This window comes from Leuresthes tenuis, unplaced genomic scaffold, assembly GCF_036924035.1.
Source record: "Leuresthes tenuis unplaced genomic scaffold, fLeuTen1.0.hap1 SCAF_14, whole genome shotgun sequence".
NCBI classification, from domain to species: domain Eukaryota; kingdom Metazoa; phylum Chordata; class Actinopteri; order Atheriniformes; family Atherinopsidae; genus Leuresthes; species Leuresthes tenuis.
Window position 1 is genome coordinate 17,235,072 of NW_027325368.1, and position 22,265 is coordinate 17,257,336.

Below are 22,265 nucleotides of genomic sequence, written 5' to 3' on the forward strand. Positions count from 1 at the left end.
ACCCATTGGCAAACAGACTGTCCTAGAAGCTGACGCTGAAATGTATGAGGACGGCTCGCGCGTCAATCAAATTTTCGTGGAATCCAATTGGTCCTCCCTCGGATATTATCGTTCCATCCTCTGCTGGTCTAGTTTGTTGGGCTTTCAGTCGTCCTCATCCGCAAGTCGACGTAGATCCCCGCAAAGCGCTACTCGGATCGTCTGTAAGTCGTTCACAGCTTCTGAACGGTGACATTCAACGGTATTTATTTATCCGCTGCATTTAATACACGGGCTGTCGAAACCGGCCTCATCTGGTTGCTTCGTTTCAGCTGAAATTGGACACCGCTTATGTTTGAGCGTCCATGTCCTCCTGTGGTGCGGAGTGATATTCCATTGGAACCGACAATGTGGAGGCTGCTAAAATGTCTACTTGGAAAATGAAATGGTTATAGTTTCTATAACTATTAGGAAAGGGTAATACAAGAGTTATGGTTGGTGAGATAGACGTGTTTTCATCTTCGTGACGAAGACAGCAACGAGACGAGACGACAGAGAAGTGGTTTTGCGTTGTCTCTCCTCCTCTTCATCAAGCCCACAGCCCGGACCACGGGAGACGGATCCTATCCCTAACTTTGTTTTTCTCTCTTCTGCTGCCGTTCATTTCTCTCCGCTGGATGCCACGTTATTGAATACAGGTAAACGTGGAAACACTTATAACGGGCACATGCATGTCAAGTAGAAGTGGTTTATTAACGTTGGTACCGACGTAATAATCAAGTTTTAAGTACAGTGTTCAAGTTGTACTGAATGCTACAACCGGGAAAAGCGGGGTCTTGGATTTTCGGCCTGACTGAGCCCACAGTGTTATTTCGCAGCATTAGTAGCTTGTGTGTGATGAAAAAGACTTCTTTGTTCACTTCAATGGGCTGTAACATTAAAGAACATTAGCATATTACTAGACTGAGTTATCTCCCCAGGGGTCTTGCTGTCGGTTGTACCCGTATGTAGGTTTTATGTTTGAACGTTAGCCGTGTAACGTTAATATAAACCTGCTGACTTCTTTTATAACACTGGCCTGCAATGCTAGTTTCTTGTAGTTATTACTCGGATGGTAGTTTTACCAATGTAGCCCGTGCCACTGTAAAATAAGCATTTACCAAAAGTTGTCGAAAAATGATGTCTTTTCGAAAAAAGTACAACTTGGATATATTTTTTTAACCCCCCCACCCCCACCCACCCTCTTACCGTTAACCGTACCATATAGCTTAGCGCCTTACTTTCTCATTCCCAGACGACGGTGAACTATTTTTGATCGATACTTTTAAGCGACGTTGACGTTTTTTTACGGTTTACGTGCGCTTTGCCACTCAACTGAAACTCTGGGGGCCTGACTCTTTGTGTTCATCAGTGTCTCTCAGTTTTGCTGCTCGATGTGAACTCAGGCAACAGGTTTTCGGGTCCTTTTAAACGTCCCTTTGTATTTTAACGGACCCACGAGCCTTTTAAAACTCTAGCTGTTGTTAACCGTCTGCCTCTTATTTGACGCCAGGTAGAAGGATATTGTTGTGTGGCTATTTCTGCCATATAACTTATTCTCCAAATACGCAGGCCAAAGGTGGGGGTGCTCAAGACAAGCGTAGGCAACTTCCATTTGTTAGGAGGGGCTAAGCGCTTATCCCCCATTTTGACCTCAGCTCACAGACACAGAAATTGCTTGAGTATGTGCTGCCATCGTATTGGTCTTTGGTAGTAGCGGATTTCTCTATTAGGTAGGCTCTAGTTTGTTATATTTGATGATGTAGTGTATTCTATCACACTTTTGGGAAACGCCAGTCCTGCTCATTTATGAGCTGTATTAGTTTTGTGTGATGTTTTTTGTCATTGTTTTACCTGATGATAAACAAAAGTATAAGTTGCAATATTTACACAATGTAACAGGCAAAATCAGCTCTGCTGTCATGTATACAACAGTGTATGAATTTATATATATATTTTCATGTGAAAGGCAATGTTGCCACACACAACTAAAACCACCTGGCTTTCCATTGTTCAACGTTTTAATACTAGACTAAAGGAAATCCTGATGATGTCACGAAAATGTTGATTTAGTCAGCTGGTAGCCTTGGAGTCACCTCATAACATCTGGGAGGCACTTTGGGTCACAAACTGTTTGTTTATTTTCTTATAAATACCATAGGCTTGTTTTTGTGTTTTTTTTTTCTTGACCAGACTTAATAGATGTCCATTCTGGACCAGCCCCATTCTTTTCAGCGTCTTTATATGATGGGATAGTCATGCATATTGATCTACCAGAAAAGGTGCAGATTTTGCCAGTGGTCATAATGACTACACTGTTAGCAAAACTATAGAAAAGCAGTTATCTTAACCCAGTTGTCAGAATAACAGATTTAAAGTGTCATGTCTCAAAACAATGACAGACAAGCTCAGGTTAATTGCATCAGTGAAGAGTAAGAGTGGCCATGTCCCGCACTAATTGGAAGAATTAGAATTTAAAATCCCACCATGATGTCCTCTAGGTGGCATGTACTCCAGTAATATGTTTTATTGTAAAGAGCTGCTGCAAATTCGTGCTGTCATGTTATCCTTCTTTTGAATCTATTGCAAAGAGTTTTTGGGAGCCGTTGGTTTGAAGGTGGAGGAAACGGGCTGAACCAAGGGGCCGACTAACAGCCAGTGTCCTGCAACCAGCGGCTGAACCATGGTCACCCATTTTAGATGTGGGCTACTTTTAGAACTAGTTGTATTTTTACATTACTTAGTCAGTACTCTGACCACAGGTAAGGTAATGCCATGCTGTAAGGTTGAGAGATCACTGGAATTAGAGCCAATTTAAGCTTTCCCTGTCTGTTGTATGCAAGGGTCTCTGTTACATTAATTTACTCATGTGCCCGTCTAGGATATCTTCTCCATGGATGCCCCAAAAATTGGATTGTGCATAGCATTGTAGCTAATGAATGCAACTCTGTATGCACACTCGTAGCCTTTCTTGGAGATGCATCAAGGGATTTATTTTTATCCAAACATGTACCACTCGTAATTGAAACCAACATTGGCCAACAATAGTGTTTTTATGATTTTGTTTATTTGTTTGTTTATTATTTTCCTTCTTAAACAACAGGAGCTCATCATTTTGCTTCTCTGAAGTTGTTGTTGTTCCTCCCAATGTGAATGCATAAAGTCTGTCAACATGGCAAACCAACTTGCACTGTAAATTGCTTAATAAATCAAGCAACATGTGCTTCCAATCTCCGTTTCTATGCATGGACATGGAAACCACAAATTAGCCTTTAATGATGGAGAAGGCTATATGTGAATGAGTTTTAGTAAGCATTATCTATTGCATGGGACAGTAAATTTTTATGCTATATGGACATGAATGATGACCTACCTTTAGATATTGTGATTTAGATTTTTTTTATTGTAAAATTTTTTATTGTAAAGTTATCAATTAAAGCAAGTTTGCAGTCTCACACTTTCTGCAACTAGAGCTGAGTTGATGTGAGTGGGAGGGGTCAACTGATGTTATGATATTTAGAAGATATATTTGTTTTATCTTTGGGACTGATGTACATTCCTATTACTAGCAATACTCAATAGCTGAAGTTGAATTGAAAAATAACATTAATTTATGTTAAAGCATCAGAACCAAAGCATTGTATTTTAATTTTTAATTAAGCCATTTAGTCACTTTGTTCACTCCTGGAATAAACTTCGTCTTTTTGGTTGTTTTGTCCACACAAATAATATTCTAAAACATTGCTGTTTTTTGTTGTTGTTGTTTTTTAATCTCAAACTGTCAAAAAACAGCAATTATTTTTATATATATTCAAACATGGTGTTCTGTTGCTGGTCAGAATGATTGATTATCTTATAAATGGCCAAATAAACTCATGTTCTCCTTAACTCTGCTTGCAGTTGGTTGCTGACACTGAAAGGGCCCAGTGAACAGCAGCAGAGAATGGCTGCAGTGGAAACAGACAAGGAGCTCAGCGACTTGCTGGATTTTAGCGCGGTAAGATTTCTTTTAAGACTGCCTGGATTTATTTTGTGTCAATCTTTGGTCACAGAAGGACATATTGTTCTATTGATTTAATGAGAAGTCCCGAACTGTTGCTGAGGAGGTTGAAGTGTGAATGAACGGGATGAACGGTCAATGAGCGTTGGAAGGGTTTCAGCGTGTTTCATCAGCTGACTGTTCGTAGTGTCATTTTAATTTTAGAAGTGAAAAATCCAAGAGCTGGAACACTTGTTGGTTAAAGAGGACAGGACAGTTTGAACTATTAATCATCCATTTTTTATATAATTTAGGAGGGAAAATCAAATGGCTTCACTGACTTCCAGTTATATTTTACAGATTCATTCGTTCTCTTTGCAGATGTTTGAGCTTCCAGTTTCAAATGGTAAAAATGGGCCGACTACTCTCGCCAGCAGTCAGTTTGGAGGTTCTGGTAAGAACAACTGAAATTTTATTTCTCTTCTTATTCTTTCACCTGTTGCCAGTGAGAAAAGGTGACCTTGTTTTTTGTATTGCTTCCTTGTGAGTCTTCTAAAATAATCCTATTTAGGGCCTTTCTCTAGTCTCACTACCTAATTTTCTTTCTCTAACTGTCCTTATTATTGTAATAGTAAACACTTTTTTTCCCCGTTCTTCTCTTTTTCTGTTGAATTGAGTTTCATATCACAAATTATTGTAGAACTTTCAGAAAATATTAACAACTTCAGGAAATCTCGCCTTCCCCTCACAGGTGTCCCTTCCCTCACCTTCTCAGCTGTTGCCGTTCAGTCATGTAAGAACAAAGGCAGAGGATGGGGGTTGGTGGGAACAGCCCGATTAATCTCCTCTGCTTAGTCTGTGGAAAACAGTATTCCCTTGTCCTGCTTTATCGCACCCTAGTTTTTTCCTCCACATAACTCATTTTCACTTAGACCTTTTATCCGTCTTAGTCATCATCCTCATCATTAATAAAGTTCTGTTCCATCACATTTACCAGCTCAACAGCATAATGACTTTGTAGGCATGCATGTAGCTTACTATAAAGAAAACCGCCTCCAAGCTACTCAAGTTCAGACGGTTTCCTTCATTTTGTTGTTTTTTTGGTCTCTTTGTGAGACTGTCATATACAGCAATTAGTGTGTGTATCCTTGCCAATTTCACCAGATCCATGTCTTACTCAAACCTTTCTCTGGCCTTGTTTATTCAAGAGGTGCAGTAAGTCTTTCAGCAAGCAATAGAAAGAAACCCGATATTCAAAGGATAACATGGAAACCAAGGCATTCAGTTGCTGGGTGGAGTATAGGGGTCTCCGTTACGTCTATTCACTTGAAAGCCACTTGCATGTTGTTTTGCAAATGTACGGTGTACGCTTACAACGGACATTAGTTGATGTTATCAAGCTAATGCTTTTCATAAGGTGTTTTCAGACCACTGGAACCTTTTCATAGTCCTTACAACTATTGAAGGAAGTTCCCCCCTCTTTTTTGTATCCACACAGCATGGCCGGTCATGGTTAATAGAGCCCTGTTTCAATGGTCTTTTTTTAGCTCCTACTTCAGAGTAAGAGCTTTCCCAACATGAGGGAAAACATCTGTGATATACCTGTACGGTGTTTGGTTGAATGTTTGAATGTGGCAATAGAACTCATTCATTAGAAAATACCCATTTCAAGAACAGTTTTTAACAGTGGCCTCGGTGGAGCTAGAGTAATGTCCAGACTGCTTAACACATTTGCGTGGCTTGACATCTCATATTTCTAATAATATTAAACTATTCTACCACAAGGTCATGCCATCCTTTGCAGATACAATTGGATAGATTGCTGCTCGTTTAACTAGTTGTATTTGTGGTTTAAAGTGTGATTCTAATCGTAGTTTTAAGGCCTGTTTACATGTAGTCAAGATAGCTATGTTTTTGTCTTTACTTAAGGTAATGCTGACATATGATTCCTTTAAAAAAAAAACTCATTTAGTCAAACTTTCTTCCTCTTGCAGCTGCTTCGAGTTTTCCATATAGAGTCAGTTAGTGGCCTTTTTTCCCTGTATGGTTTAGACTTGAGGTATGTAAAGGTTTAACATGTGTGGCTGTGGTGAACCCTCCCCTCTCGAGCCCTCAGTGATGGTCGTTTCTCTGCTCGGTCTCTTTCACTCGGTTATTTTTTTTTTGGTGCGCTTTCATTTTTTAGTCACTAGAAACTGAAAATCCTAAAATGTATTTTTAAACTCAGGTACGAGGCAGAAATGCAGAAGGGGAAAAGATGAAAATTTGCATGAGCTTTTTCAAGCAGATGTGTGACCGAATCTTTGAAGACTAAAGACTGTTAAAGTCACGAGAGGACCTGCTTTAAAGTTTAAGTTTAAAGTTTGGAGTAGCTGGATCATCTTGTTGTTAAAAATACTGCATATGATTCACAGTGTGAAAATACAAGCTAAGCTTTATGTCTTAGCTGGTTAGAATGCAGTGTGTTGTGTTAAGAAGTCTCCGGTGACTCAAAGGTTAAAACAGCACAGCTTTGTTATTGTATATTGTTCAGTATTTCATTTACAGCGTTCACTCTTGAGATTTTATCTAACATCATTCTTTGTGTCTTTGTGAGTCACTTTGCCAAGGGAAGGAAGAAGTAGTGCAGACAAATGGTACACTCACTAGTAGTTGCCCTGGGGCAGTGTTCCTGTTAAAACGAAGGCATGTCTCAAAGTTTGGTCAATATATGTGCCTGGGTTTTGCTCATGAAGCCTGTGACTCAGGCCGTCTGTCTGTTTCCAGTATCTCTTCCTGTGTAATTATAGACTAGCTATGCTTAAAGGGGTGTAGTCTGCTGAGATGAGAAACGCATTGGGGTTCTCCAGAGAATTTGTCTGATGTTACTCACCCTTTTCTTCATTTTCTTCGCCAGTTCTCATAGTCTGTCTGAATACTGGACTGCTACTTTTTTCTCGTGATTTTGGCACTTCTTGTAGTGGTTCTTAGATTTAGTTCTTGTTTATTCATCACAATGAAACAGTCAACTCTGTTTAAAAGCATTTTTATTTATTTTTACCACTTAAGCATCACTTCAGTGCAAGTATCTTGTGGTTCTTAGTCAGATGCATCCCTTGAACATCACCTCTGCCCTTCACTAAGTCAATCTTTTATATAAACTCTATGATTAATACAAATTAACTGTATTCTTACATGTTGCTTATTAAGTTAGTTGCCATAGATCTATTAAATTTCTGTCTACTTATCACTGAATGTATCCTAACTACAGCTAAGGTGATTTTATGGAGTAATGGTATTAAAACCTGATAAGAGCTACTAATGTTTGACACTGAATTTATTTGAATGATTTCTTGTTGACACTGCAGTATTCTGTTTATTTCACCATTATGTGTCCTGGAGTGCATCAAAACCTTTTAAATCTTTTGTCCTCATAAAAAGCCACGTACATTGAAAATATTTAAACATGCACTTGTTGAAAGAGCCCCCCCACAACTAGAAGTCCACTAATATTCAGAATATGATATCAGAATGAGCGAACTGGGCTCCTTTAATTCACCGCATTTGTCATAACGTCAGTTATCTTCAAAAATGTAACGCAGCCCTGGATGCAGAACACTCAACTGAAGCCTTTTCCTGTTTGTTAGTTGAATGCAGATCACTTAAAGCACAAACAAATGTTGAATTCATTCCCTTTTTTCTTATCTTTGATTGACATGCAAATGGTTAGTCAGCCACAGAGAGGGGACGAGACATTGTCTCCTTCATCTCTTATTCTGCAAGTGCCGTGTAGCTCACACTTGTCACTGCAATCTAGCAGCTTTTGGCACTATGGACCCATCATTCTGTTCTGCCGCTGATCCTGTCATGATTCTAGCCCGTCTCTACCATCCACCCTCCACCCCCCCACCCCCTTCTCTCCCCTCAGCTTTTTAATTAGACAACAAAACAAAAATATGAATATTCATAGAGCTTAGCCTCATTAATATGCACAATTATGCAAATTGAGCTGCAATTAAGCTTCAGCTTTCCCCCAGAGATGCTGTGTTGCAGTATGAGTAGATGGAGAGGGGGGGGGGACAGGCAGGAATTTCTGCTTCACCAACCTTTAAAATCGCTCTTTTCAAATGCTGTCACCTTGCTGAAAGCTGCTCTGGCCAGGGCTAACACGTGCTAGCAATGGGAGATTGAGACTTTAAGTCTGTGATAAGGTGAAGTTATAAGCCAAATGTGCGAGGATAAAAGGGCTATGAATGACTGTTGCCATGGAAAATGTAAAGGAGTGGGAGAATGAAGAATGTCGAGGATGATTCTGGAAGCCTCATACTAAGTGTTAATTATTCAAACTTCCTACAGCTCATATCCACACTATGTGACAGCACTGTCACTATGCTGTCTCTGTGTGAGCTATGAAGTGAAGCTCTTCCATTGAGGTTACTTTGAGCAGCCTGAAAAACCTGCATCAAAGAAAGTCAGCTAAAGTTGAACGTTTCTTGCAAAACCAGGCCATAAATCTCTGTTAAGAATGCGTATAGCATTTACGAGCTAAAAGGCATAACCCAGTTCTTTGTCTTCCAGGTGTTGAGGAGAGGAGCGGGTCTGGTTCCTGGGGTCCAGGAGAACAGACTAGTCCACCTTTCAACCAGGGGAGGGTACGATTTATTCTAACTTATGACACTGAGCTCAGCCATTTAGGTGTTAGGTCATGCTTCTGAGTTTGGATGATTACACACTTTATACCCCTTTGACACACACACACACACACACACACACACACACACACACACACACACACACACAGTCTGAAATAAGAAAAGTGCTCTACATTTGACCACTCTACCACAGTCATATGTAAATGCCACATTGTCACCTATAAAAATGAAACTTTGCACAATATTATGAAGATCGTCTTTACAGAGAGAGATACTAAATTTTCCAGTTGGTTATTGCTTTGTATCTAATAGGGTATTGTGTGTCCATTTGTATAGTTCAAAAAGACTTAAAGATGTAGTCAGATTGTGAATATTGTGTGAATATTAAACAGGTTTACAGTGGTTTCAACCTTATGTCTAAACCCACCTAAACTAAATATGTGTATATATAAATATATATTTATACAGTATATATGTATATGTATGTGTCTATGTTTTTACTTTGCATTTGTTTTCGGCTGAGCAAATAACTCTAATTTAAGCAAAACTTATTACAAATGTATAGAAATCCCCAGATAAATGTTATTTTTGCGCATTTTTATTATTAGAATATAATGCAAATAGAGATATATTTGTGTATTATTTATGTTTCTACATTAATTCAGTAGTGATGCTGTAGTAATTCTGTTTATCTTCATTTATGTCAGTACTGCCATTGTTTTTTTTTCTTTTTCTTTATCTTTCCCTCAGGTTTATGGACAAGAAGGCCTTTACAGTGAGCGTGAGGGCCCTGTCTCTGCCCCTGTATACGGATCAGGGATTGCTGGTAAGAAGGCTTGAACTGAACCAAGCTATTGAAGCATAGCCATCACAACTTTCACATCTTTTTTCTTAAAAAAAAAACAAAGCGAAAGAGGGAAACTTGGGCCACTGTTGGACAAGATGGTGGAGGAACATGTTGACTGAAACACTAATATTAATGAACAGTGTGACTGAATCAGAACAGTGAGTTGTTTGTTTGAGAGAGCAGCCCTTCAAATGTTGGATACCAATATACCAAGATAAGGCAAAGCATATTTATGGATCCAGGGAGTAAAGTCATTAGGACGGCTAGGAGGAAGGGTTTGTTTGTGTGTTCAGTGTGGGAGGGGTGGGGGTGTAAAGAGCACCCATGCACAACCATGGCTCTCCCTGGGGATTACAGTGGACTATAGCTCTTCTCTGTTTAACTGTCATGGGAGGGGGCAGAGGTTGGGCACAGTTGCCCCGAAAGCATTCATAATGGGCCCATTTGTTTTTTATTTGCTGTCCACAGCCATAAATTCCACACAGCATCATACAAAAGATTGTGATTTATTATTGACATAAAACCCCAATTTTCATTATCCTAACAATTTCTTTTCTGTCTCTTGTCCTCCTTACAGGGAAGGCTGAACGAGGGCCATACTCCTCATTTGGAACACAGGTAAATCCATTTGAAAGGCACATTTTCTTCTTTCAGGATATTGTGTCTGTTTGTCAGTTTTCTCTTCACTTGTAACTCACTTTACCATATCCAGTTACCTCTCTGGTTTCACGTGAGCTTGTGTATTTTTTTTTTCTTCCCCCACACCTTTCTGTAGCCGGGTTTTGTGCCCAGTGAGATAACCATGCCTGGTCCCGATGCCCTCTCCCCATCAGCTGTTAAGTCCAGTTCCCAGTTTTATTCGACCTATGAGGGCAGCAATCCTCGCAGGAGACCCTCACAGGACCCCACCGGTGAGACTGCAAAACATTGATTCAAACACATATTTGTTGTTACAGAAGAATCTTTCTGCTGGTTTAAATTTACATTTGTGTGCATCACCACTTCTCCTGTTAAGGTTTTAAAAAAAGATGTGAACATTTTCACTTCTTTTTATGAAGGGAAAGTAAAATCACTGAGCTCTCGATAGGGGACATCATTGAGTAAAATCCGCCTGACTACCTTTTTAATAAAGCGTTAATTAGCTGTCACAGAAACAGATGGATGGATTGGTCTTTAGATGGATATAAGCAGCCCAAGTGAAACTGCTAATGCCTGTTGTGTAGTCACATTTTTAGTAAGTTTATGTTTTCATTCTTATTTGTTTTTCTTTGTAAGCATAAATGATTTCCCTGTTTCCTTCCCTGCAGAATCACAGCCAAAAAAGATCAGGAAGGTGCCCCCTGGCCTGCCCTCCTCTGTGAGTACTAACATCCAGAAAGGCTTCAGCTCTACACCATGTCTCAGCCCTTGCATTCATTCCATGAGACCCCGTGTTTTCATGTTTTACGCCCCTTTCCCATTCCATTTGGCATCTGAAGTCTTTCCTTGGCTTGCAGAGCAGCATAATAGCTGTGATACAGGCCTTCCAGGTCTTACAGCTGTGCATCTGCACTACGAAGTAAAAAATGAACAGAGTGGAAAAACCATTCATTCACCCAGTCACTCATTTGCAGTATGTATTTATAGTGTGTTGTATTTGTGAGCCCTTTGCTTCGTAGCCACATTTCTTTACCCTCTGCCAAGTACACTCATCAAATCACCAAAGAGAATTTATACTGGGGTTTGATGGGACTTACTCCTCCCTATTTTCTTCCTCCCACTCTCGCTCTCTGGACACCCTATTTCCTCATTTTCTCTACCCCCCACCCCATCTAGCAACACCCCCCTTTCTCCCCCCACTCCACCACCACAAACAACAGCCCTCCCCTTTCTCCCACTCCCTCCCCCATCTCTCTATCCCAGCTGCCAGTGGAGTTGGCCGCCATCCAGGATTCGGCAGATGGTTCAGTAATTAGGAGTGCATCTCTCCCTTCCCTCCTCCTCTCCCCTCTCTTTCCTCTTCTTTTTCTCTGTTTAATCAAATTACAGAGGAAAACTTAAGTCTATTTGGATTTAAGTTTTTCAGACACAGTTTGATTCTTGACTTTCGTCCTGAAAAGTCTTGATTGAGGAAGACGTGGTTCAGAACAGTGGTTCCTTTATACTCAGTTTTAACATGCAGCTTACATTTTATGGTAACATCTTACTTTGTTAAAAAGAGTGAATTATGAATCTGTAAACATTCTCAGAATGTCTGAGTTTAACACGTTAATATGTGCAAATCTCACTGAAATTGTAGACGAGGCCCAAAAAAGCTCTTACAGTGAACATCGAACACACACAGATCTGAGCTGAACTCTGCAGAAATGGTGCGATGGTCTGCTTATTCAATTAAGTTGTAAAACTAGACAGTAAAAATAGATTCCAACCAGGGAGGGAACCGAGCTCTTGAGAGCTGTGTTTAATCAGGTGTTTAATGCATGTATATCTTCTTATGTGTGTTTAAAAAACCTTCAGTCAGACCAGAAACCATCTTTAATTTACCCAAACTTTTACCTGTTACCCAGGCACATGTTAAGCGATACAGTTTGTTTCTTTTTTTTTTTGTTAGTTTTTTCAAGCATTCAATGAAAGAGTTTGGCTTTATTTTGTGCGCAGGTTTATGCATCAGCCACAGGAGAAGATTTTAGCCGGGATGGTTCTTGCTACCCAGCCTCCAAAGCAGGAAATGTCTACCCACCACCGTTCTACATGCAAGGTCAGCTGAACCAATATTTGCTTTCAGTCTCCCACTTGTTTTTTGTTTATTTGAAAAGTTTCTTTTGACAAATAAGAGTAATTAATTACCAGAAATTTTCCTTAGAAGCCTGTGCGGCTGTGCATTAGTTTCTTTACTATATTATGTCTGGATGAAACAAAGGTGTTGCAGTTGTCACTGACCCCCTGTGGTGCTGTGGTGCTGAACAGTGAATCACAGTTGAATGGAGTCATCACAGTAATGTGACATGTCTCATATGCGGCCTTCATTGTCTTCTCATCTCCTGGGGCTGGTTATCCCTCACCTTTATTGCTTCCCCCTCCTCTGCTGGATACTCCCTCACAGAAGGCCTCCACCCGCCCTCCGATCACTGGGGCTCTGCTGGATCAATGATTCAGCCTGGTTATTCTGCCGTGCTCGGCAACTCCCCTCATCTGAGCCAGCATGGTCCGTTCACTGCTATTAACCCCCAAGACAGACTGGTGAGCTCTGCCTTTACACTTAAGACGGGTTGAAGTTAAAACACTTTTTGACCAATACACTGAGGGCTTCTGTCTGGTTTATTTTCTAAACTGCTGTGTTTTTGTTTTCTCCCAAGAAACAACGGGCCCTACCCCTTTCTCCCCAAAACTACCCCCTGCATGGCAGTGAAGTAAATGGATCTCATCCTGCTGGCTTCCACTCGGGCTCCAGCAGCTTTGGTGTCCCCAGCCACACGCCCCCTATTGCTGGCACTGAAACCATTATGGGTAAATACCTTCTATATGTGCTCTTTACTTCGCATGGAGTGCTGTAGGAAGCTAAACTGTAAATTTAATTGAAATATTTGTTTTCTATTCATCAAGCAAATCGGGGCACAGTATCTGGAAGTTCGGGTGATGAGATTGGGAAAGCCCTGGCATCTGTAAGCAGCCATAAATATATGTTCATCTAGTTCATGTTCTGAAAAGTAATAGATGTAAGGAGATAGGTTGTGTTTTATTAGATTGAAAAATCTAAAATTCTTTGTGCAGATCTATCCTTCAGACCCCAACAGTAACACTTTCCCTGCATCCCCCTCTACTCCCTCTGGCTCCCCTCAGGCTATATCAGGTGAGTGAATAACTGTTGACCTCAAGGTCAGATGGCTGTTTTGTAGTGTTGTTTGTTCAACTAAGAATCTTTTTCCTGTCTTTGGCTCAGAGTAGATGATAAGACCTTTGAAAAACATACTGTTTTTTTTTATTTTTTATCCCTGACTAAATAGTTTGGCGTGACAATGGAGCTCTATTTATTGGGTCTAAAGTGGAAGGAATTCACGATACTGTAAAAACCTTTATTGTAGTGTTTGTGTTTAAATGTATGATCCATATCAGCGTTATCTCTCAAGCAGGACACTGCATGGATAACTTAACAGTGTCTTGCCCTCTGCTGCATTCAGCTAATGTGGAATACTGTACTGTGGGATATTTTGCTGGCAACTCTGTCTTGATATTTTGGTCATCTAATCAGCAAGTTAGTTGTAATAAATTATTCTATTTTACAATATTTTTATGGGGCCATTTTCAAAATGGCACACAATGGTATTTTAGTCTTGACAGATATTAAATATCGTGACACAAGAGCCCCATCCACAGTGTCACCTTCACATGATCTGTCACTCACACTCACACAGAACACCTTAATATAACTTATGAGAGAGGAAGGGAAAATACTGAAAAAGTAAAACGAGGGTGGAGTCACTTCCCTATTCTCTGCATTGACTCCATGCGTGAGCTCATCACACATCAAATACTTTAACTACAACCAGATTGGAGGTACAACGGTGGCAAGTTGCAAAAGGACTTGATGTGAAGTCAGAAAACATTTGTGTTTGTTAAACTCCATCTACATTTCCACTTTGGTCATAGAATTTCATATCTGCTGCATCGACAAATCTGGTGTTTTATTACCATCTACAGGACTGTGGAATAGTTTAAAGGTGCTTTTAAAATGTTTTACATTTGAAATGCTTTAAGAAAAATGAATGCAGTGAATAGGTTTTTGGAAATGACTGTTAAGCAAAGAGCAGTAACCAGAAAAATGAAATGAACTCAACATGATAATTTACACAACCACCGTTTGCCTAAAACAGTTCCAATTCTCATTTTTTAAAAGGAGTATGCTGATGGGTTTCTGAGACATCTTAGAACTTGTTAAAGTTGATCTAATCCCAGAATGACTCCATGATGAAAAGATGACACTAATGTGGGTTCCATATTATCTGTAGGAGCAGCCCTTGTTCTTCTAGTCGCTGAGGAAATAGTTAATCGTCCTTGTTTGGGAATGTTGCACCACAGTTTCTCCCACAGAAATGCAGCACATAGAACTTTCTCCCTGCTTCACTGTTGCTTACTGACAATCGTTCTTGTTGCACCTTTGGCAAGCAAACTGCCCTCTGTTAGAGCCAAGTGTTGGTATTTAAATTTTTACCCTATCGAACAAGAGCACCCGCTGTCAGCTTGGCTTTGTTTCCACGTCAGAGGAAAGACCACTTCTGAACAGACTGTAGGTGGGTGTACCAGGGGCTTACTGGTCTCTGTCAGCTGTGAGCTGATAGCTATGCACGATAGTGTTGGATTTTGAATCGATTTAAGTTTGATATGTCTGCTGCACTCATTTTTGGGCCATCCCTGCGGCCTTCAACTTTGACCATTTCTTTGTGCCTGCACAGAGAAGCTTGGACAGCACATCTGGAAACATCTAGCACAAAAGTTCTGCCTGTGACAGGCCGTCTTGTTGCAGGTTGACCAACTTGTTCCTTGTTGCTATTCTCACTCTCAGTTTGGTGTAAGAATTTCTGATAGAACGGACGCCTCCTGTAAAACATCAGTCTCACCAGCTGTTTGTCTCAGTTCATTTTTGGTTCCGCCTACTTGTTATGCTGCTGTTCATTAGCACATGTTCGGTGTCAGAGCTGTCTATGATGCATTTCTTGAGCTTTTGTTTCTAAATAACAACAAAGTGCATTCAGAAAATCTAAATTCACCTGCTTAGACAGAATAAACTTCTGTTCTGTAATGATAGTCAGCACAATATTGCAAAACAAAAGGCTGGCCCCGGTGTCAAAATGTAGTCATAGATTTGATACTTTTTGATTTTTCAACACATTTTCATTGTAAAGAAAAGAAAGAAAAGTGTTTTTATGTCGAGCATTATTCACCAGCAAGGTGCTCAACAAATATCTGCAGCTACATCAGTCGTTTTGGTGAACATAAAAAACTGACCATTACCTCGATTGCCTCTCACTCACTAGTCTTGTGAATGTTCTTTTCAAATTTGTCGAAATACATTTAATTAATCTCCTCTTTTATTTGCAAGGCTCTGCATCCCAGTGGACTCGGTCCTCAGGTCAGGCCACACCTTCACCTAACTTTGAGGGTGGCATTCAATCAGCGGTGAGTCCATTTTTCAACTTACTCTTTTCTTTAATGTCAGAGGTCAGGGTCACACAATCATTCATGTGTCGACGTATCTCTTCTTCCACCGTACTTTGCGCTCTTTAGCCAAGTAAAATGGAGGACCGCCTGGATGAAGCTATCAATGTTCTTCAGCGACACGCCAGCGGACAGGGAGGACCAGGACTCGCTGAGATGCACAGTCTGCTGTCGGCCGGCTTAGGGCTACCACCGGGCTTCAACAGTTCAGCACTTGGACTGGCCAGTCGCCTTTCAGGACTGGTGAGAATTATGAATAATGTGATAGAAAAACTATACCCAAAGGACTGAATGAACTCTGATTTCTAATTGAAAGTAGAGTAAAAGTCATTTGAAAAAATAAATAAATGAAACATGTGCAGTGGTAAAACTGTTATTCTTTTTTCATGGCTGCACTGATATAAATTGCTGTTTTGAAGATGTCTGCCTACCACGAGGACTCTGCTGGTCTGCCCTCTGGTGGAGGACTTTTGCATCACGGCCCTGCATCTGTTCATCCAGGCTCTCAGTTGGAAGGATTTACAGGTGACACTTTGGTTTTGTTGGTTATTTTTCTTTTTTTTCCCCAATCAAATAGAATGGAAATACTTTGCCACCTTTGGACTGTGAAGTTAACTTTATTTCTGAACTCTGAGTGTAGGCCTGTCAGGGAACCCGAATCGTTCCAGTGGTGCCGCCATCAAACGAGAGGAGAGGGAGGACGACGAGAACTGCTCCCTCACAGACAAGTCAGAGGACGAGAAAAAGGACATGAAGGCCCGTCTTCGAACAAGGTGTCCATAAATGTTTTTTTCTTTTTTTTTATAAATGCGCAGAGTCAGTCATCTCTAAGTGTAAATCAGCAGGATCCATGCATACTCAATAATCAGTGCTTTATTTATTCGTGAAATTAGAACTTGTTGCTCAGGTTCTTTCCATAAACAAGGAAGGAGATTTACCAAAGACAAACTAATGGTGGCAATAGCTGGAATATTAACACCGCATTAAGTGGATCAGCATACCTTCAATTTACCTCTAAAAAAAGTGAATGTAGAAGTGGAGAATGATGGAGGAACAGACATTAACTTAAATGGATTTATTAGAATTTGATGTTATATTGTAATGGTCACAGGACTTTGTTATAGTCCAGAAATGGAATCTCATGGGAAATTGTTTGGTTTTAATCTCTCAGTCTTCCACCCAATCATCCTGATTCTTATGATGTGGTATAAATGCTACCAGAAACTGGAAGCTTTGAGCTGCTGATTCAGTTCCTGTGTTAGCCAGGTTGTTTATAACTGGCTTTCATCCCGATTCGCCCCATGTTTGTAACAATGTTTGTCACCGCATTACAGTAGACTCTCATACAAGTGAACTGTACCATTATTGTTGTTTCCCTCCTCATCTGCCATGGACTCTTCACTAGTCCAAATGATGAGGATGATGATGAGGATGATGAAGATCTACCAGTGGAGATTAAGGCTGAGCGGGAGAAAGTGCGGAGGATGGCAAACAACACCCGTGAACGGCTACGCGTGCGGGACATCAATGAAGCTTTTAAGGAGCTGGGCCACATGTGTCAGCTCCATCTGAGCAATGAGAAACCACAAACCAAATTGATCATACTGCAACAGGCCGTTAACGTTATACTCAACCTGGAGCAACAAGTTCGAGGTCAGTGGGTGTCCAGGGAGGAAGGAAGTGGAGGGGAAGGGCCTCTCTACAAAGTAAAACTCCCACACAGCTTTGGTTTCCATCCTAAACCACGTCCAGCTATTCAGACATTCGGTCTTCCTGGATGACAGTGATGTATCACGGTAGTTCGTCTGATATAACTGCGTGTATGTTGTACAGCTAACTTCAAGCGCTATCTTTTTTGCAGTCTGTTCTAAAATGGTCCAAAAGTGAGGACATGGCATTAGGATATTAAGCTGTGTGGTAGTTTTAAGACGCGCCCATTCTCCAGTTCATCCTAAATGTTTTCATTGTCTGGTACAGGTCTGTTTGTTCTAATGTTGCTGTCTCACTTCCAGCTTACTGCATTTCTCCACCATAAAACTGCTTACATGTCTGTCCACCTCATCTCTGAGCTTCATAAGCAACTTTTTATGGCGTCATTTGCTTTTTCAATGTCACTTCTTATGCGTCTTATACAAAACATTCGGCCCGCTTTCATTTCAGTTAAGTTATTTCAGCATTTTTATGTCTGTTTTTATAACCTTTTACACAAATGACTCTTGCTGGCATGAAAGTAGAGCTGTCTGTTGCGTATTAACATCCTTCCAGATGTGTTGTAGTTCTTTGTGCTTCTTGTTTCTGTCATTCAACATTAACCCTTTCACTTTCCTACCTGTTTTCTAAAAATTCTTTCCATGATGCCATTTACTTCCCTGTCCTGTTCATTTTCCTTTTGCAGATGGCAACAGAGACCTACTCCTCACATTCAGAAAAATACATCTACCGCTGATGTATTTAACGTTATGCCTCTCACGTTAGCTTCTCTCTGTGGCGCTTTCTATGTACTGCATTTGGCAGAGGGTGTTGCTTCCTCTCTCCCCAATAACTTCTCTCATTCTGATGGATAGTCACTCATTATATCCCCTCAACTTCCATCCTGGACCCAAGTGACCTAAAGCTATTCCTGTAGGCCGATAAGATTTAGTGACACAGCTCTACTGTTGCATCTTGATCCAGTCTTGGCTTTAAATCCCTCAGTCTCGAGCTTACTCGACATACAACACAGAAGATTTGAATGATTGAGAACGCGTCCATACATTTTTGAAAATAAACATTTCTATATTTACACACCTGCGTTCACACTCCTGAAACTCAGTCCTGCTCCGCTGAGATCTTCTTTTAGAAATTCCACAGCTCTCGTTCCTGCTCCGAGAGCTCAAAGGTAGCATCAGATGTACCTGCACAGAAGATGAAATGTGTCCCAGAACAAAGATCCTGACAGGGTGAAATACTAGGTGAAATGCAGTGTTATAGGTTCTAAGTGCGGAGTTAGTCAGAACAGCTAGACCAGGGTCAGGGAGGGTTGTGATTTGGGTTTGTTAACCAGCCCCTCCAACCCCCACTTCTCCTTCATGCTGCAGCCTTGACTCGGTGACCGATGAGAACCTGACTGCTGATGAGAAGGAGCAGAGGGAGCGAGAGCGCCGCCTAGCTAACAACGCTAGGGAGAGAGTGCGTGTTCGTGACATAAACGAAGCCTTCAGAGAGCTGGGCAGGATGTGTCAGGTCCACCTGCAGAGCGACAAGGCCCAGACCAAGCTCATCATCCTGCAGCAGGCTGTCCAGGTCATTCTGAGCCTGGAGAGGCAGGTGCGAGGTAGGTCAGCCAGTGCAAGAAGATCTGATCCACATAAGACAAGCAGCCATGTCTTGTTGTAGCTGAACATAAGCTGACTGGGATTCACCTACTGGAAAACCTTTTCTTTTACTTTGTTCCCACTGTGTGGCATCCATGTAGGCTCTTTCGCTTCAAAGTTAGCAAAAGGAGAAGAAAGGGAGAACGTTAGTGGAAGTATATCCCTGCTTTTCTGCCAAACACCTGCTTTTCTTTCCATGCTTTCCATTCTTCTGTCTTGCTTTGTCCTTTTTTGTTTTGCCCCTCTTTAAAAGTCAGTGTTCTATGTTCACACGTCTGCTTTGTTGTCTGAAAGTTTCTCTTAAGGCCTAAAATGGTTCTCACACACCGGTGTTTCCGATCACTTCTTTTTTTCCTAAGAGCGTAATTTGAATCCAAAGGCCGCCTGCCTCAAGAGGAGAGAGGAGGAGAAGGTTTCAGGTGTGGACCCCCAGATGCAGATAGGGGGGGGGCATCCTGCTCTAGGAGGCGATGGACACAACCCTGTGAGCCATATGTAATTCTTAGGTCAGTCTGCAGAATCTGTCTGGTATGATGAATATTTATGTAATGTCTTGTTGTACAATCTTAATAATCGTCTCCTTTCTCCTTCCAGTTCGTGCTGAATGTACCGCCCTTAGAACACGTGGCCTTAAATAACATTGTCATGCATCTCAGTGTGTGTCAATCAGCTTCTGGAAAACACACGCACACACCTCATTACTGACAAAGCAGGTGGCCACATTCCTGAAGATGAATTTAAATAGAAGAAGCACACAAGATTCAGAAAGAGAAGAAAGATTTATTGATCTTTACGTGATGATGCCTTGAACTGAGGACACTGCTTTTGGAGACAGTGGAATTTGGACATAAGGATGCTCTTATGATCATGTTTTTGTTGGACTTTGCAAGAATTGCTTTACATGTTTGGGAGCAAAATCTGTTTGGATCAAACGAGACTTTCGGATCAATTGCTGATGCGAGCAAAGTTAGGATTTATATTGTTGGATTGTTATTGGCATTCCCATCAGAAACAGAGGTCTTACATTCTTCACAAGCAAAGAGGGGTGATTTATATCCAAGGATTGAACGAGTTTTGTTTAATCATGCCTTAACTGGCCTCATACATAGTGTTTGGTTTGATAGAAGTTAAGAATCTCATATGTTATGTCTGATATGCAGAAGTTTGGAGGCATCTGGCCACAAATTGGTCCATCGGAAAACTGACTTCTCCTTTTGATATGCTGGTATTCCAGGCTGTTTTTCTTGAATTTATTTCAGAGGCTTGAAAAGTCGCCTCAGTCACTGGCTCACACATGTACTGGGTTAGTTTTTTTTTGCATGTCTCAGATCTGTGGATCCCAGAGTCTTATCTCTTAAAGTCCTGTGCATCTGTTATTGTCACTGCCATGCAAGTGGAATGGAAAGACTGCCGGAGAGAGGCTTCCACAGACTCCATAAACACACCACTCTGCAGGATCCACAGTGAGGTTGAATCAAAAAGGCCCGCACTCTCCCTCTGAGGGTTGCGGTTTGTCTCGAGCTTACTTCACCGTCTTGAAGTCAGAACCTCGCAGCCACATGGTCACAGCAAAACCCTACGACTCATACTGCCAGCATCGCCCTGCCCACGTCACATCGCAGCACGGTGACCCTGCTGACCTGAAGCGTCAGAGCAATTTGTATTGCGGTAAATAACATTTTGCTCGTTGACAAAATACTAAGTATTGAAAGGGATCATGAGTGTTACTGCTACCTTTCCTCCTTTGCCATTGACTGACTGGTTGTAGTCACTCTGTTGAGCATCTGTTGTTTTGCCCCTCCCCTTTCTTGAACAATTGTGGAGCCTGTTATAAGGATCTTCCTTTCGTAGAATTGATATATCATTGTTTTTTTAATTTGATTTTTTTTACTTTGTAACATAGTTGTAAGAGTTTTGTTTGTTTGTATCATTTGGACTGCGTTTTCTTTGTTTACAATGTTTTAATGTAAGACGATGTAACACAATTTAGATTCCAGGAACAAATTGAGGTGTTTTCTTCGGTGCCAGGTGCTTTAAAAATGTTAGAAAAGACAAAAATGATCGGGCTCTAACATCACATGTGGTTATATGGGTCTATTTTTTTTTTTTTTTTATCTGTTTGAACACAGATATGTCAGGCCACTTGTAATTGGATCGTTCTGGTGTTTGTGACAGTTTCGTTGATGACAGAAGAGCTGGCATAAGTTTCTTCAGCACATCCCCTCTCCCCTCCCTGACGTCTGGCTCATCAGTGAGCGTGTTGATTAGTCTGAAGAAGGGGCAGACAGGGCAGTCTGCACAATCCACTGCAAAAATCACTTTCAATGTTATATGAAGCATAAAATGAATACAAAAAGTAATTTTCCTGACTTTGGAGGTTTTGATAATGGTTACTCACCAGTGCCTGAATACATCTCTGCTACGTGATGGATGATGTTGCATTTAAGGATTTATGGATTCTACCCTTTTGTAATACAGATGTACAAAAACATATTTCAGTAACATCTGTCCAATGAAGAATTACGCCTCATGGCTGACAGCGACCACTTCGATGTAAGTGCGTCATGAGATGTAAGCTGAACATGGTTGACGACTTAAAGGACTTAATGAATTATACATAAAACCTCTTGTTCTCATTTTGTGATATATTTTTGTCCTAGATTGGCATGTGCATTGCTCTCTGATCCTTGTCAGCTTTATCATTGTAAGCTGATATTTACATGTAACAGTATTTGTCATTTTAACAGAAATTATGCCCCCCAAATCCAAATTTCTTTATCATCTATCTCTAGAGAACAAGTGTCTGTAATATGGAAAATTGCTACTGAAGACTTACTTCTGTACATTCAATATATGTCTACAGTGACCTAGTCTCTCGAAAGTTACACCTGAATTTTGTTGCTTGTTTGTTTTTTTACAGATTCTTTTTGTTCTCTGTGAAAGATGACATGCTACAGCTCTCTTTCTTTCTTTCTATGCTTGGGGACAATATCTATGTAGGCTACGTCCTCAAAGTGCCTCCAGTTTCCTATTTTTTTTTATATATATAAAGTAGATATTAAGAACTGTTGTGTATATAACAGTACTGTAGCAATAAATGTGCCATTTTTAATAAGACACTTGTCTTGTGTGTTTGTTTGTTTGTTTTTTTGTCTGCAATAAAAGCTAGTTAGTAAAGTAAATAAGTTAGTAAATAGCTAAACCCACTCCAGTCGCGTATTAGGATGCATAAGAATACTCTGTTA

The 22,265-nt window shown here is 40.7% G+C and overlaps 1 protein-coding gene across 3 annotated transcripts; it reads left to right on the plus strand.

The window, feature by feature from the left end:
* Window positions 1-112: 112 nt before the first annotated feature.
* On the plus strand, window positions 113-22,139 carry tcf3a (transcription factor 3a). Of its 3 annotated transcripts, XM_072364550.1 has the most exons (21): window positions 113-203; window positions 312-677; window positions 3,919-4,015; window positions 4,379-4,451; window positions 8,555-8,628; window positions 9,379-9,454; window positions 10,053-10,093; window positions 10,251-10,386; window positions 10,783-10,832; window positions 12,113-12,212; window positions 12,558-12,694; window positions 12,811-12,961; window positions 13,058-13,116; window positions 13,226-13,304; window positions 15,552-15,628; window positions 15,737-15,910; window positions 16,087-16,192; window positions 16,308-16,440; window positions 17,073-17,320; window positions 19,380-19,526; window positions 19,615-22,139. In XM_072364550.1, the coding sequence occupies exons 3-20, from the start codon at window positions 3,962-3,964 to the stop codon at window positions 19,517-19,519; spliced, it is 1,908 nt and encodes a 635-aa protein (XP_072220651.1). In that variant the 5' UTR covers window positions 113-203; window positions 312-677; window positions 3,919-3,961; the 3' UTR covers window positions 19,520-19,526; window positions 19,615-22,139. The 3 variants fall into 3 exon arrangements, with proteins under 3 accessions (XP_072220651.1, XP_072220652.1, XP_072220654.1); XM_072364551.1 differs by lacking the exon at window positions 312-677 and having other exon boundaries at window positions 114-203; XM_072364553.1 differs by lacking the exons at window positions 113-203; window positions 17,073-17,320 and adding an exon at window positions 18,745-18,980 and having other exon boundaries at window positions 216-677.
* Window positions 22,140-22,265: the final 126 nt, after the last annotated feature.